This window comes from Metopolophium dirhodum, chromosome 2 (assembly GCF_019925205.1).
Source record: "Metopolophium dirhodum isolate CAU chromosome 2, ASM1992520v1, whole genome shotgun sequence".
NCBI lineage: Eukaryota > Metazoa > Arthropoda > Insecta > Hemiptera > Aphididae > Metopolophium > Metopolophium dirhodum.
This window is the reverse complement of record NC_083561.1, coordinates 41,511,347-41,530,089: the sequence shown is the minus strand read 5'-3', so window position 1 is coordinate 41,530,089 and position 18,743 is coordinate 41,511,347. Positions and strand designations below refer to the sequence as shown.

The window sequence follows — 18,743 nt, the reverse complement described above, 5'->3', positions numbered from 1 at the left end:
ACTTATTTACGAAATGCTGTTTTATTGGAAGTTCAACTGGTAAGTATCGTATGCAAATAAAATGAAAAGCATGTTCACACATGACGACACGTAAGCTCGATAAACTATTTATTATAAGACATTTATATATACATGTATTGCACGTGATGGATTTCAATTTTATATTTGATCGTTGTAACTCGTTCGTACAATTTTAACTTGTCCTTCTGGATACCAATAAAGTATTTAAAAGTAATGAAAATCGCAAGTCCTCGTCGATTCGAAAGTAGTAAAATGAGAAATTCATAACGAGAACCACATGATCATTTGTGTCACGATCATTGAGTACCGAAAAACTGTACTATGTATTTTTGAATAGTTAGAATTATTTAACAATTCGTCGGTATTTTGGACGTGAACAATTTTTTAAAAGGCGAATAAAACTGTGTAAAAATTCCTATTTTCCGGTTTTTTATATTTGTTACAAATGTAAAAACTCGAAACATATATATAAACCATAGTTATTCATCGCAAATATAAACAAATGTTTTTTTTTTGTTTTAAAAATTAAAATTTCGCAGTTTTATACGTCATAAGTTTATTTACATTAATGTGTATCCATACAAGGGCCCTTTTAAAACCATATTATTATTGTACGGTTCATATTACGTGTACGTTGTGTGTTGTGTCATATAAAATCGACCGAGTATCTTATTATCGCCAATCTATATAATTATTATATACATTAACGGTTTATATACACTCCTAATTTTTCACAAAAATTTGTTATCAGTCGCTCGAATTTTAGGCGGCCGACGCCATTTGGACAAAACACCGCGAGGCACAAATAATAATAATTCTCGAAAGACTTTGCACTTGAAAACGTCTACAAGACACCAAAACACGATCGTACACGCTATCATAGTGTTAATATATCAAACCGTCATCAACCACCGGCGGCGGTGGTTCGAATCGTCTGGTTAAATATCACGGTATATATACGGTACATGGTCTCGGTGGTCTCGTGGTATGCGGGCGAGATGATAACGTATTCAACTCAATAATAATAATAATGAATACTTAGATCGCCCATATAATAAATTACGCGACAAAATGGCCGTACGTTGTGCGTTTTACCTTCGTCGTAATAATTTAAATCTCCGTTCTTCCATTTTACGTAATATATGAGATTTAAGAAGTTTAGATTTTAATGTCGAAAAACACTTAATATATTATATGGAAATAATACAATATATGATCTGGTTAGGTAACCGCGGTATAACCCAACCTAAAATAATTTATGAATCTTTTTATCACCTAAACTTTTCCAAATATTGATAATTATAAAGTTATGGTGCTATATGCAATCAATGTGGACATCAATCCAAGAGTCTTAATTAATCAAGAATTTGGGTTCCCCTGCTAACATTATAACGTTTAGAATCGAATTTTTCTGTAAATCAAGAAAATTTCTGAATTCTAAACCAGCATAATAATAGCCATATTATTATATATATGTGGGCTTCGGCGCCAATTGAGAATGAATCCGTTAACTTGTTCGGAGAAAAAAACCAACGTTACATTTTTCAATTGGTTTCCCTCTCTATTTTTCTCTCTTGAACTTTACGCCTTAAAGACTTTTTAGAATTCATTTATTCCGTTTTGTAGAAGATTGATTGATTTTCACAGTCGTAAGGTTATTATTGATCGGTACAATTACGTTAACAGAGAAGGTTTCTTGTATTAATGACCGAAAGAAACAAATTTTGAATAATTATTTAATGTTTAAAACATTTTTATTTTTCTTACACAGAACAATATCATATATTAGGTAATATTAAGTAATAAAAGTGTGGTATTGATCTATTATACAAGTTTAAAAAAATTAAACTTAAAATATGCAAATAGCATTAACGGATTCAACCATTTTTTTTAAGCGCAGGACTTAAAATTTTGGAGTGAAAAAAATTAGAAGAATTAACATGTAATTATACATTTTTTTGGAGGTTAAAAGCTGTCATGTATCAAAAAAAGATGCACATTTAATATACAACGAATGTTAACTAAAACGTAAAGTAATTTAAACAAATAAATAATAATATTTCTGTTTTACATTTAATGTTTAGTATCTAATGTATTAAAGGTATGTTTGCATTAACAAATCTGTACATTTTAAACTTAAATTCAAATATTTTAATTAGATTAAACTATAAATGCGTTTTATTTAATCAACCCTAGAGAGGAATAAACTTATAAGGATGTTGAAACAAGTATACTTTCTGAGCGAATAAATTCTTCAATATTATTAAAATATAAACAAAAGGTAATATGTAATAATATTTCATAAAATCATAAATATACACTCTGTTGTTTTCACTCAAAACGAAGCTAGAAATATGAATTTTAAATTCTCAGTGAGCGTGTTTTCAAATTACGCTGTTTTCATTAGAAGTGGTTAGAAGGAGTACTCCAAAAGTTTCAACTTGTCGAGTAACCCTATCAATCGATTGTCAACTATAGTTTGGACTTAAAATTTAAAATTTTCTCAATTTTGTCTATGCTCGAGTAAATTTTTGGATATTCTTAATTCTATGCTCTGTCAATTATTGTCTCTACTACATTTACTCTTAGAAAATCTACAAAAGCGGTGTCGAAGAAAATAAATACAAAAATTATAGGTAATCAAGCGCAGATTTAGCTATGAGGATCGCTCAGAACCGTTTTTAATTCTAATGATTTATCATTCCTCGCATACTATATCACACTGGAATCACACACTGAAATAATTAAAACGAGATGAGTTGAACCAGCTGCAGATGACCACTAGTAGATACGATTTAAGAATATTGCGAGCTCTTTTTATTTATTATTTTTTTCCACGGTATCGAGGACCGGAAGAGGAACTGCGGTCGACAATACTTCTCCACGAGAATCACCATAGCCAACATTTATTGTTCACCCCCTCCTACACCACCGCGAAAGATTGGAATTATACTTCTATTTATACAAAATTCTTATTTAATGAATGCAATAATGAATATACAGCCGTAATATACAACGCTTATTAGTGATTACGGTGCCGTATATAACGATATTCCTGATAAAACGATTTCCAGCCATGTACTTGGTTAGTTTTATATCTCACTTGCAGTACCTATATGTTTTTTGGCATTCGGATATAACAAAGTACAACGATTTGATTCTCTAGGTCACTTGAATATCGTTATAAGCGAATTCTGCTGTACTTCATAGAAAGCAAATAAGCAAATACATTTAGGAATTTTGACTAATTCTAATACTTAAACAAAAACTGTATGGAGTACATAATTTTGCATATATATATATATATATATGCGCATATTTATGATCAGAAAAAAAATTTTAAATGCTCTTATAACCTAACGTATTTTTTTGTGTGTGACACGTTTGATTCGTCTGCAATCTATTTTATTAATACAAATCCAATATATTATTAGTTTAGTTTTTTACCCAGCTTTTATTTCCGTACGTCCTTCCGTTTCTGGCCATATAGCACAGTGTTTCCCATTCCCAAGCCCAACCTATGGGTCACAAAATATGGCTTGATATGGTAGCTGTTCGGTGAACTATTAACATGGAAAATATCTTTGTTATAATAATAATAAAAAATAAAAAAAATATATAAAAATTATTGTAACCGTAAATTGATTAAAAATTCTTAAGTCAAGTTTCATTTGATACATCAGCGTATAATAATAATGTGAAGTGTAACTGATGTAGAACATAGGTATTAACTAAACAGATAGTAACTTTTGTATTTGCTTTTGTATTATTTTATTACGATAGTGGGAAATTGGTTGTCTTATCGGTAAATGCACTATTTACTTTTGATGGTATCATCGTGTAACAGGTGCTCATAATATTATGTCGATTGTCCATACAATTGAGCAGTGCATCAAGACTACGAGAGAACAAATTAAATCAAATATCATTTTTATATTCTGTACATTTTTATTTATTTAGTTTTTTTGTATTTTATTTCAAAGTTTACCAAAATATTTAAATTTAATAATAATCTATATTTTATTTTACAGAATTAAGTATTCATTGTTCAGTATTGTTGTTCAGTACTATTCATTATATTAAAATAAAATGATTGCTTGTAGTACAAATGATTAGGTATTAATGTTATTGTATGGCATACTTAATTGTTTTCGCCTACCCGGCAAAGAGTAAATTTGTCGCCATAACAGGATAGGTTGGGAAACGTTGAATTATAGTATAAACTTCTTTTTAAAGTGACTGACATTAACAACTGAAATTAGTGGGGTGTATAACTCGCACATTGTGTAATGAATCTTATACATCATATTATATTCCATGTAAAAAAATATCGTGATTTACAGTTATTATTACCTACATGGAGTATTATAATATGTACCAAAAGTTCCAAAAGTCCCCCCTATCACTTATATTTATCTATGAATAACAAATCAATTTATTTTAATGGACTTTTTTTAACAGTAATTAATTAAAAAATTCTAATTCAAAATTTAAAAAAAATTAATATGAAATTAATATTTTTACATTTTTAAGAAGGCCATTCTTGTTTTCATATTTTTAAAACAGTTTATTAAAAAATATATTAAAATGAAAATCGACTAAGTTAAAGCAAATTTAGTTTTTAGTTTTGTTAAAATAACAGTTTTGTCATCCAAAATTTTGCAAAACACATATTTCATACTTTAATAAATCTCAAATGGAACGTGGATTTTTTTTTTTTGTGACTATTTGTAAATATTTAATTATTTGGGGAACTTTTAGGAAAGATTAAAATTACAATTCAAAATAATATTTTTAATCTTTATTGTTAATTTCTTATTGAAGTAGATTTGTCGGTAAAAATTAATTTATCTACAAATATTGAACCCTGGCCTATTCTATGTAGTGTCCATTCATAAAATCGTAAAAGCCTTTTTTCATTACCTGTATGATACTGTTGATCACATTTGGTTTCGTAATGCTTTATTTTATTTTTATTATTACATTATAATATGAACTTGGACAATATTCTCTCAAATGTAATATTTTTTTAAAAAAACTGTCTTGCATAAATATGTAGTCGAAAAATGGTTCTTAAATATGTACAAATTTAGTTGCATAAAATTTTTGCTGGAAATTTTAGTATTTTTGAAAAAATGAATTTGAATTTAATGCCATTCAGTTAGAATTTCGATACTTATTAGTTATTATTGTAAAAAACCACATTAAAACGTATTGATTTGCCACAGAGATACTAACAGGGTGAAACGCACAGCGACCTTATACTAAGTACTTGTATAAGGTCTATGGAGATACGGGACTTTTGGGACACACTATATACCTAATATTATAATATCTAGCGGCAATAATTTTTTTTTTAAAAAACCCACGAAATACAATCAATTATAAATATTACTATGTAATTATATAAAAATAATTGCTTATAAATGTTATAAGAATTATGAATAGCCATAATTACCTAGATATTTGACTTGTATCCCTACTTTATTAATTCATTTTCAATGGAGTTTTAAAACAGTATTTTACATTTAAATTGTTTAAACCATGTCAATACCATTATTTATTATTATAGTATACTCAGAATATATTATATTATACGCGTTGCGGTAGGTATTGGGCAATTTGTAAATAATTATATGGTTGTGCATAATATCGTGGTTGAGAGGAGAGTTCTGTGGTGGGAGTGTGTGAGCGGTCACACCAGTATAATAAAATTTCTGTCTGACATTAGTGTCAAGCCGCTCCTCCAAATCCTTGCTATCTCGGTTGGTGACCACTCGAAAATTAAGCAACATGACACGTCACGTCCTATATAATATTATATTCAAACATTAATAGTCGTGAAAAAAATTAATTAAAAATCTCAAAAATATATAATATTGTTCACTACGCAACAACATTATATTGTCTTGTTGCATAAACAATTGTTTAGTTTAATGATTAGGCTAAAATTGAATGGATCAAACGTGGGCCACTAAATCATACTTAGGGGTCCATTAGTTCATTAAATATTTAATGATTGCGACACAGCGTGTATGATACATCCATATTGGTTAAGTTATTATAATTTGTTGTAATGTGTTTCGATATGACAAAATTATACCCAAAAAGTCAGTGTCCAAATTTTATCTAACTACTAAATATAACTACTAAATAAAACATTTACGTAGCTACAAGGCTACAAGCATAGGTTAGCTAATATGTCATAACTGTATAAATAATGATTTGATATCAATATTATATTTGATTTTTAGGAATAGATTATTTATAAATATTTAATTTCTAGGTAATTATTTAATTTATTTTTAATTAGTTATAATAGTTAAATAGTTTTTTAAATAAGTAATGAATATATTTGGTTCAAATCAAAAATGCTTTTCTAATAGCACTCGTATTGCTTATGAATATTTTGTTTAAAATACACACTGAAGTGGTAATTTTATTAGTTTGCTTAAGCGTAGTAAAAATCTATTAACAAGTGTAGACAATTTTTCATAATATTATTATAGAAATGCAATTTTAACCAAAATTTGCTCGGAATATTTTTCAATATTTTTTTTTTTGTACCATTATTGTATACAAATTTAGTATAATATGTACTGATGTCATGGCCGATATAGGTACCTTATTTGTGTTTATGTGTTAAAGATCATTCTTATTTATTAAAATATGTAGACTTTTGAGTTCCTCAACTTTCAATCTAAATAAATTACTAATTGTAAACTAAAAATAAAGATAGTAAGTATAGGTAACTATAATATAAAATATGATAAGATATACTTTAGAATATTTTTGTTTTAAATAAAAGGTTAATTAATATTAAATTACAACCAAGAACAATAATAGTATAATATATTATTATTAAAAATAAAATATTTTTGAACTATATCAATCACAGTTTTTTACTGATTTATTATAGGAACATAAATCTATTCTATATCTTTTTTTACACATTAATTCCTCAAATCCATAAGACTTAAGCTGATTACTGAGATTACGATAAATTTACCAAAACGACATCCACTTGAAAAAATTTAAAAATGAGTTGCTTCATGTTATTTTACATTGTACTATATTCAACCAGTCCATTACATTTTCTTACCCCTAAATTGAAGTTGGCGGAGTCAAGTGATTAAATTATAAACTAATCAAGTCAAATATCTATAATCTAAATGATAACTCTAATTTACTCCACATAATCACCCATTATCGTATAATACTAGCAATTTTATGTGTTGTTTTTTTTTACATATTTTATCACTCTAATGACAAGACGTTAATGTCAAAAATTTAAACTTTTTTATTTATCAAATAATGTAGTAATATTTCTTGTACAAATGTAGAATGCCTGCTGTATACTATTAAAGCCGGAAATTAACGAGTTAAAAAGTTAGTTAACTTGTCAAGCCTATTGTATATTATAGTAAAATGTGAGCTCGTATGGAGTGACAAATATATTGGGTGAAAAAAACTTCCATGATATATCTAGATTACACTACATAATACAGTAAGTTCTATTAATCTATGACCAAAGATAATTCAATGGACCAATAATATATAATTTTTTTTTTAAAATTCTGTATGAATTAATTACTTCGCATGACCAATTAAAATAAAAGAATGTAGCACTTGCTCTATTGTATAACACTATAATGTATAATATGCTGGATGATAATTATTGGCAGCTATACTTCAAAGTAAAATTATACCAAAAATGCAGTCGCCAATGTGTATCATTATTTTCTTAGATAATTATTTCAGAAATATTATGTTCAAATCAATACACAAGTCAATCTAACATAATTTCTCATATTTTATTGACCGTAGGTTAAATTAGTTTAAAAAAGGTTAAATTGCCAATTAAAACCGAGTATATATTTTTAGCCTTGTATAGTTATTTGGTAGGGAATATTGTTTCTCATAAAATACGAGTAATGTTTAACATGGAGACATCAAATTACAAGTTTCAACCGTAAAGGAAAACTAAAAGGATTTCCCAACCATAGCCATAATGATTAGTAATATTTTTTCATTTTTACTGATTTTATTGTTATTTTTAAAGTTCCTGTGGATGTCGGGAAATCTTTTTAATTGTCCTTCATGCTTGAAATTTGATTTCTTCATGTTACATGTCCACAGAAACTTCTAAAATAATAAACAAATCAATAAAAAAATCCAATATCACAATATTTAATGAATCAAATAAAATCAGACATCAGTTGTGTATTATAGCTTAACTAGTTTTAATATTTATACAATTTTAGATAATGTTACTGTAAGGCTTACCCACAAACATTGTGGTAATTTCAATTATTAAAGAATGACAAATTTCACCTGACCTAACCTTTAGAGTTGTATATAGATTCATTCAAATTTTAAGTAGGTACCAACTGAATAATATAAAAAAAAACTTATATTCACATTTACATACATATTCATTATACAGTTGTTACCATATCAGAGATCGGCAGCAAAACATATTGTTAAAAAAAATGTATAATATTAATATACTGAGGGTATTTTAAAGCTATTAATCCTGAGTTTATTTTAATGGAAAATATAAATGTAAACTGTCGGTCATTTATAATTACCATTTTGAATTCAAGTATAATTTTAAATATAAAACACAGCGCGACCACATAATCAACAAAATATTAAATAACTATAAATAAATAATTAGCAAATACCCATACATGTTTGATGTTTCCAGAATCACTCTTCAAAATGTCGTGTTTACTTCATTCTAACTATTTTTCCATATTCAATTTATATAAAAAATATTTTTTTTCGTAATTACACCAATTTACCCATAAACGTTATAATATTATAATACGAATCTATTGTGTTATTAATCAACGTGTATGTCTTCAACTGTCACTTAAGATACGTAATTCATACAAATTTCTCGTAAATGCCTATCGGCTATCCATCGTTTTGAAAAAGTATATGAAAACTTACAAAAAAACAAAACTTTTTATATTTGATTGATAGAGTGCTTAACAGTGTTGAGTTTGTCATTCTATCCCCGGTTACTTGAACCTTTTATAAATTTTTCGAAACAATTACAAGCAAATATCCTTAATAGTTCATCTAACAATGTAAACGTAATAACCCCTTTCCTTCTAAAAAGAAAATTACTCTAAGCGTTAAGTTACAATATTCGAAATAGAGTACTTTTTCTGAACGAAAAGCAATACCGTGATTAATATAGTGCATATAAATATCGATTAGTGCCATATAAGAACTTAATAACTATCAACGATTGAATTATTTAAAAATAATTATTTATATATGCCTAAATGGCCACATTTAATTATACCACTATTGCATTACGCAATAATATATTATGGGATATTTTATAAATATTTTTTTAAATTTCATAATTAAATAATAATAATGATAATAATTGTAAGTACATGGATACTGGGACCCCGTGAGAGAACTCGTGTGGGGGGGGGGGGGGTTCCATGAAATATGGGTAATGGATTCAATAATGCATACTAATGATTCATTCTTCACAAATGTTGAGTCAACTGTAAATTCATACACGAGATGCATTTCGTATTTTGTATTAAATTGTGGACAATTTTAAGATAAGAATATTATATCAACATTTTTTTATTCAACATTTACCACACAGATTTAACCTGTAGGATACAATCATAAGCAAATTACTAATATTTAAAACATTAACATAATTCGTTAAAATAAATCTAGGTTTATACTATAATTTGTATAAACTATGTTATTTTGGTGTATTTTTAATTTATAAAAGATGATCAGTGGAATTTTGTTAGAATGTTTTTTGTAATATTCAATCATAATATTATTATAACTTTTTTGAAGAGAACATATTTTATTTTGAAATGTACGACGGCGTTCCGAATAGGCAATTAAGGTACACATAATATTGTAGAAAAAATATTATATTTTTTTAACAAAATAACAGTCATGATGTTCAATGTTCATAATATTATTTTATAAAATATTATTTTAGTTTAAGTTGGAAAAATGATCATGGAAATAAGTATGGCATATTATTATGTACCTATACTTATGATTAATTATATGAAACACTAAATATTTTTAAATGTTTAGTTCTTATTGTTTTAACATTTACCTACAATATATATAACATCAACATCAAAATGTTTAAATATTATACAACAGAATATGTAAGTATAGAATTTTGATATTTTCAAATAACCATATTATTTATATTAACGATAGTTAATGTATATTTAATTACTGGTCGTTTAAATAAAAAGGTATGCAATGTGAAACTCAAGACGTTTTTTTTCAACATCAACTTCTATTAATATTCCATATTAATTTAAATCCCAAGTAAAAAATTAATTTACTAGAGCAAACAAATAATACTTTGAATTTAATAATTCTAAGTGTAATAACTATTAAACAGATCACAAACATTCATAGAAAATAAAGTTTATATTCAACAATACATTTTATTTACAAATTCAGTTTACTGTTATTCTGTACTCATTTAAGTAAGCAAACATGCATATAATAAAAAAAATATCAAAATAAACAATCAAATAATATGTTTATGTTTATCGTAAAAAAACGTCAACAATCATTTATTATAAAATATATAAGCGAATATTTATTTTTATCATAATATTATACAATTGTTTTTATTTTGAAGATTAGGAAACAATTTAATTGTTATGTACTTACAAAAATATGGATTTAACTAAATAAACTTCAACCACCGAAATGAATATACTTTATTGACACTAACAGCAACAAAAGTCTAAAAAATACTAAACATATTTATCAAGCTAATAAAAATATTCTATTTAAAAAAATGGAATGTTTATATGAAATACGGCTTACTATTTTTTCGAATTAAAAAGTGTATTCAAATATACACTTACCCAACTTGCATTAGTTTTGAATATAAATAAATAAATATTATATTACGTTTTAATTTTAAACTTTATGATATTAATTTATTGTCCTGAGCTGTTATAAAACAAATGAACAAAGTGACAAAGACTGCATAACCTTTTATTTTACTTTTGAAAAATGCGCTAAAGTTTGCAACACAATAATTAAACAGACTTATAATCATAAAATGCAATTAAAATTACATTACTGCGATGATTATTATGAATTTAAAAATTATATTAAAATATTTGAAAGATAAATTAAGTAATGAACCTAAATTTATATTACAATGTATTTAAAAACCTATACGTAAAATATAAAATAACATTTTATTATTTAATATTTTTAATAAAAATAATATTATGCTATGCTAAAGTCATTTTATTTGTATACAAGGATTTAGTTCAAATAGGTACATTAGATAATCCATTATAATATATGGACTGACGTTTTGGCATCATACTGTATATGATAAACATTGCTGACAAAAAAACAAAGTATAACAATTTTTTATAATATTATGTAAGTGAAAACGTACCAAAACAAATGAAAATAATGGCACGTCCTTACTAAAAACAAACTTACGGGGTTAATATTTTGATTATAACGAAAACCCGACTCGCGTCCAATAATGCTTTACTTTTACTGCTTATTTTCTCGATACGTACCATAATAATATTATGTATATGTACTACACATATGAATCGCGTGTACAAGTCTACGTGATCTAAATTCCGGAAAGTTGACGGAAATCATACAGACAATTTTCAATTGTACAACGACAATAACACTGAGTACGTATTTCAATGCTAAGGGAAATGAGCATGATACTCAAATTTTATTTATTTTTCACGTACTCCAACACATACGCAAACAACACATTTTTCAACCCATATTATATTTACTGTACGTGAAATAAAAAGTTTATTATTGAGAATAACCATATAATATATTATACTATACGTGGTATCGTGATGGCGTGATGGTATAAAAAAAATACATAAATAGTCGCAGTGTAGCCGAGATGTCATCATAAACATTACGACAGTAATTATATATATATTATTAATTATTAAACCCAAATATTATATATTATTCTATTTTGATTAGGCACCTAGCTAAAATATCGATGAATAATATTGTTGCTTGATCGATATTAGTACATAATAAAATACGTACTGGCTTCCAATGATATTACATATTACGTTATCAAGAAAAATGACAAAATATTATTACATATTATGTAATTCAGAAACGAAGAGAATTTTTTACGTTCTACCTAAAAATCGTATGATGTAATATTTAATTTATAAGTGAGAAAAATGTAAAACTAAAATAAAATACATCGAGATAACAACCACGGTTATTATATTAGTTTTTTTTTGCTCAAATCGCAAAAGAGAATCAGTTACTATACTAACTCGAACCTACTACAAAACTTTTTCACGATGATTTATTTAACATACATTGTGTTAGAACTAAGATAGCTTTTAAGTTCAATTCGTTTCATGTTTGATTTATGCTAAAACGTTGAGAGCTAATAGTCACTGTCAATAATGTCGTATATTATTACATTTTACTTTTTGTTACATGTATTCTTAAATTTAGTTTTTTTTCCAGACTTCTATTATATTATACAGTATACTGAAACGTTATCTATTCGTATAGGTTTTCATTGAAAACTATAAGTATGTAAAAAAATTAACATCGTCTAATATTTCTATAATCATATCTGTAAAAATCTTACCTATTATGAATTCTGTAGGTTTAATGCATTCCTAGAAAATAAAAATATATAAATATTAGACAGTGTTCATTTTCTTACATACTAATAGTTTTCAATGAAAACCTATACAAAAAGATAACGTTTTAGTACAATTCAAAAATATAAATACCCAACTGAACAAAAATGTTTGTTTGGTAAATACTTAATTTTTTTCATTACAAAAATATATTGTAAATAAATTATAATAACTTATGGATACTATTTTATTTTTCATAAATTATATTTATTATTATAATATACACTTTAATCTTTTGTTTCAATACCTAGATTTATTTTAAAATATAATTTTAATTATATTCTTAGCTGAACTCCCAACACTCTCAAGTATATATAATCAAAGAAAGTAGTTACTAATAGGTAATGTACAAACTTTGTAAGTATTACCCCAGTTGTCCCAAAGGACTCATTCGCATGGATCCATAGATTTTATGAGCACGCACTACGCGTAGTTCGTAGGTACATTACCTTATAGTAGTCAATAAGGATATTGGGATATTTTTTCAGTTGGTTTTTATTCCATAGATTCGTGAACGACCGTGTAAGTCACAGCTTGGTGATCAAACTACATGCCACCGCGATCACATCCTATCCACCATAAATTATTACCTGGCCGGCGGAAATGTTCTGGATTTTAGTGCATATGTAGGTATTTGTCCGTATCTTAATACTTATATGTGAAGATGGATGTCTGCTCGGAGGGGGTTTATACACTTGTAAAGTACTGCTTGCGTGAAGCTGGTACTTCAAAGTATTAGCACATCAATCCAAAACCATATCAACAAAGTCTTCTCGGACTTGTTGGACGTTGTTGGACATATTGTGTTGGAAGCTATGTTAAAAGTGTCAATTGACACCAATTTTTGCATTTCGCATTTTTCTAGATGTGTTTATAGCTTTGTCTATCAGCGCACGTGGTTTAGCAGTCTATATGGGGTGACTCGCACATGAATTCGTTTTGGCTCACAAAAATCGAATTCCCAACAAAAACCTAACCGTTGAAAAAAAGGCGAAGTCGAAGACGACTTAACAAAAAAAAATTCAGCCTATGAAAGTAGTGCGATATCTACATTGTAGCCAAGTACTCTACTCTTTCTTTAGTTCATAACATCACTTCACTTCTACCTGCATGAACAACAATGCTCTTTTATTTTTATTACTTAACACTTGCCAAGTTTTTGAATTTGCCTATTGTGCATTGTCAACATCGGCACAGATACCCAAGTACGACCTTTCATTTTTTGGTGATGACATTTTTTTAATGAGACATATAACAGGCAAAAATATTATTGTACCTAACATTTTGAACTACCCTCCCTAAATCAGTACTAATTATAAGACATTTTAAATTTCAAGATATTTGTCTCTACTTGCACTGCACGACTAATCTTTGTATCAAATGTTATATTTCTGCCCATACGGGAAGTGCCTTATAATTTCGAGTGAGTGAGACAGTAAGTCAGTAACAAAAATGTAAACTTTAAATGTCTTCCATGTTGAAACCACTTAATATTATGGGCTAAAAATTTTACATTGTTCTAGGCTATTTTTAATAGCTTCTATATTGCTATTCTATATTACGCTAATATAGCAATCAATTTTTCAAATTTCAAAATCCAAGTAAGCCGAGAAGCAGAGATATGAGGGTGATGAAAACCAGGTGAATTGGTTCATGTAGAGATTGTGGATGTTACTCGAACTTGGCCTGGCAACCATGCACTCCAGTATTTTGTTGTTAATATAGGGTTGCCATATCATAAGAAATAAAAGAGACTTTTAAATATTCTATATAAAAATATTATATATATAAGTGTATATATGACCTGTATATAATTTATATAAATTTATGTGTGTTACTTATATTCAAAAAATACTCAACCGATTTCGACGAAAATTCCAAAAATCGTTCTTAGAGGTATCAGAAAAGTTTAGACAGTAATCTTGAACCATGATTAAAAATATACTAAGTGCCATATCCAATCTTCCGCAGACGGATTTCCCACCTCGCCCGAGTAGTCGAGTTAGTTCACAAAGTGAGGTACACCGATGCCGATTTTACCGAAAACTCAGCTACACTGAAACCAAGATACACCGATAAACCGAAGTAGCTTATATATAAAAAAAAAAAAAAATGAACCAACCAATTATATTATATTACATTATAATAACTGTGTTCCTAACTCTAGCCATGTTATTTTTTTTAAAGTCTACGTGTATTTAATGCCACAGCTAATCGTCTACTTTGCATGCACGAGATGAGTATGCCGTAGGGATCCGTTCGGTAAATCGTCTTACCAACGTTATCGTAAAACGATAGTACGGAAAATACAGTGCCTACTAAAAAAGTAATGAAATTAATTCCGCATAATACTTTTTTTTTGGATCCTTGGCTCACCGCGGAATTGTATTTTGTGCTGCCCTTCGCAAAAAAAAAATGTTGCCTATCCACTAGAATGTAGGAGATCCCTCGACCGGTTTTAGTTCTAAAATTCACGAGACTCTCAATTGGTACTTAATTGCTGAACGTGTGAAATTATTAATCTCGTTTAGTGTCAGCTATATTATAATCTCTATTGACGACTTTAATAACTGGAAGTTTATTATGTATGTACAAAGTATAAATAATCATATGAATGTTCCATGTAATGGAATTGTGCAAAAAAAAAAGTTATAATTTATGTTCTGCGTATACATTTTCAAAGAAACAATTTTGTTTTTTCCCCTCATTCATTGTTGGTGTTTACCGAAACAAATTTTCAAAGTTTAAATGTTAATAAAATAGTTCTAAGACAAAAGTTACTTTTAAAACATTCTGTTTTTTTTTTTTTGTATAATTTCATCCGACAATAATTCTCTTAAAAGATTACAAAGAAATAAGAGGTACGGCCTAAACAATAGTATAATTATATAATATTTTGTTTCAACCACGCCCATTTCATATCATAACATTAGTGGGTAATGACATAAATAAATATAAACAACTTTTTTGTAAGTGAATAGTCAATAAATCCAAAAAACAGATTTTCAAAAGCATTTATTGTAGTTACTTCCACCACTAAATAGTCCCTAATAGAACATTGATTTCAAAGATCTTAAAAAAAAAAAAAAAATGCTTTGAAAAATACGATTGAATGCACTAATAATATTTCGACATTTACAAATTATTCATAAATAAATAATTTAAAAAAAAAAAAAACTATTTATATTATTTTAATTGTATAACCAGTAAGGACATTATACACGTTTTTGAAATATAAATAAATATTATGTCGTTTATTTTAAATAACCAAATATTTGTTTATTTTTGTTTTTATTCATACTATTACGTGTTTTATATAGATAGAAACAGTAAGTGGTAGAAATAAAAAAATTGATCCAGAAGATCCATGTTGTGAAATACTATTTGATAGATTTGAAAAATAAAAAGAATAGAAAAAGGTTCATATCAACCAACAATTATATTTCCTCGTATGAAAATTGGAGATAAAAATAGGAGTTTTCAAGGAGCTTGGTGAGAATAATTCCACTTGTTGGAGTATTATAGGAAAGCACTAGATGCTGCCTTTTATTTTTATTCTCATTGTTTTTCAATTCCAGTCATTTAACATAGAGGTCGAATAGATCAAAGTTTTATATATAAAAAAAAGATTTAAGGAATAGAATAACTGTGGAATAACCAAGTTTAGATTACATTAAATTCATCAATGCATGTTGGTGGACGGTAGTTCGTATTCTTCGGATCAATACATTAAACAAAATCATTTGATTAGAAAAATAAAAAGAATGATGTTTAAAATGTAAATCAATAAGAAAAAAAGACTGATAGACATTATAATTTGTGATAGACATGATGAATGTTCAATATTTTCTGAAAGAGAATTACTTTTAGATATTATAATATGTTAATTATTGTCAAGTGCTAAAGAATCATTTAGACGAAAACTTTCAGTGCTTAAATCACTAAATTCGGAATGAAATAGTTAACAGCATTCAAATTGTCATGCTCCGCACAATCAAATCCGTCTCTCAACCTATACCTATTATATATTTATATTATATTCTCTTTCTTAAATATATGATGACAATACATATTCTGATATGAGTTATCTACATCCGATCGATCAAGCAAATTTGATATATTGTAGCAACTCATTTTTTGTACGTTACTACACACGTACCTCCATAACATCGGATATTTTACTTCTCATTATGACATTATGTACAATTTATGAAATCAGAATAACATAAGTATTATGCATAATATTCTAACTACTTCTGGGTAGGAACAACTTACGACGCACTCATTATTCTAATTAGTTAATTAATTATTTATTTTTAGTGAAAGGAGTTGAGAGTGCTAATTTTTGTGAAAATTCAGGTTATATTTAAAATATCATTCACTTTAGGTAAACAACTATACCTACCTGGATAATCGAATAACTCATTTTTTTTTCGGAGAGGACTCTACTTTGATTTATGTCTAACGCTTAAACAATGAAAACTGTACAAACATAGGTTGATAGAAAAGGGCTCGCTTAAGTTTATTTGGAAATTGTACGAGTTTTATTTATATACCAAGCTAACGTTCTTGACACTACTCCACGCAGTAGAAATATTAAAAAATAAATAATAGAAACGTGTCAGCAGCGAACGTACAGTGAACATGGATTCATACAATAGAAGAAAGACAAACAAATAATTAGTCTAGAACTCCAACTAAAAGTTTTCAAAGAAGAAAAACTTTATCACTTTGGTTTGTTGCAGTTTAATGGAAAACGTAAAAGTCATTATACCTTCATCTCAAATTAGTCTCGCCTTGTAATATATCAAACAACTTCACACACTGTAAAAAATAAAAATGTTATCGTAAAAGGCTGTTTAACAAATAGAAAAAAAAACGTAATTAAATAGATAGGCAGCACTAGATGAACTCTAGTAAATTTGTGGTGTGGGTTCTATGGATAAGTTCTAACCTATGTTAGAATTAAAGCGTAATGTAAGACAGAGCTACCTAAAATTATTGTTATCTACGACAATTTTGAGACGCTCATAAAAAGAAAACGGAATAAAAACACGAAGAGTGCACAACAGCATTTCAATCACATAAGCCAATGAGTTAAAAGAGCCCTTTTTATTACCATTTTTAACTATAATTGTTATGTTATAAATGTATTATAATCTGAGAGATATAATGAGAAGATACCGGATAAGCTGGGGTGGGTAGACCGATATAGATTGAGTTTTAAACAAAAATATAATATTCTTATATACGTAATCATATATATATATTTATATTATATACTAATATAATGGATATTATAATAATTAATCACCGATCAATCAATTGACTAATTTATTAGTGTTACCTAATATAACTAGCAAATTTTTTGATAAAACACGTACTCGAACCAGAGGCATGAGCTCGGTATAGAGGGTAATGATTTGACACAGAAGGTAGAAGTCGGTTTGACACGCAATGGAGGGGTGATCGATGATCGGGGGTGGGTGGAATAGCTCTGGATTGGTATTTCATGTATGAATTTAAGAAGGGGTAAGATTTTAGATGGAACTATATTGGGGTGTGCACGTGGAGGAATGTGTCATACCCCGCCCCCTTGGACTTTTTTTGCCATGTAAAATATATGATCGAACAATGAAAGTATATTTGCAACTATATAACGTGTTCTGAGAATAGTAAAAAATTCATACCATCCTCTCCTATCCAAAGAGCTGAGCATGCCATTGCGTCTACTTGAATACAAGCTTCACTCGTTTATAAATTAAGACTCCTCTCGTTGTTCCTATTTAAGCTACCTAATCGTTACACCTCCATAGCATCACGACACATCATAGATTTATTTAAACTATCTGTTCTTCAGAATCGTTTTTATTAGTGTTTATCTATGATCTCAATTTGTTATTCCGTAAATACGCAATCTATTAGACTTATCACAATTATGTTTACGTCTATGATCAATGTAATCTACTATAACGAGTAATGAGGATCATTACATTCTCCCCATCTCTA

At 27.5% G+C, this 18,743-nt stretch overlaps 1 protein-coding gene across 1 annotated transcript in view; it reads right to left on the bottom strand.

The window, feature by feature from the left end:
* The window catches only part of LOC132938940 (lutropin-choriogonadotropic hormone receptor-like), a 90,845-nt gene extending 73,922 nt beyond the window's left edge, over positions 1 to 16,923 (bottom strand). The window contains exons 1-2 of the mRNA XM_061005920.1: positions 16,894 to 16,923; positions 12,680 to 12,710 (exon numbers count right to left, since the gene is read on the bottom strand). Coding sequence (XP_060861903.1) covers positions 12,680 to 12,710; positions 16,894 to 16,923 — 61 coding nt within the window. The remainder of the gene's footprint in view (positions 1 to 12,679; positions 12,711 to 16,893) is intronic.
* Between the last annotated feature and the right edge of the window lie 1,820 nt (positions 16,924 to 18,743).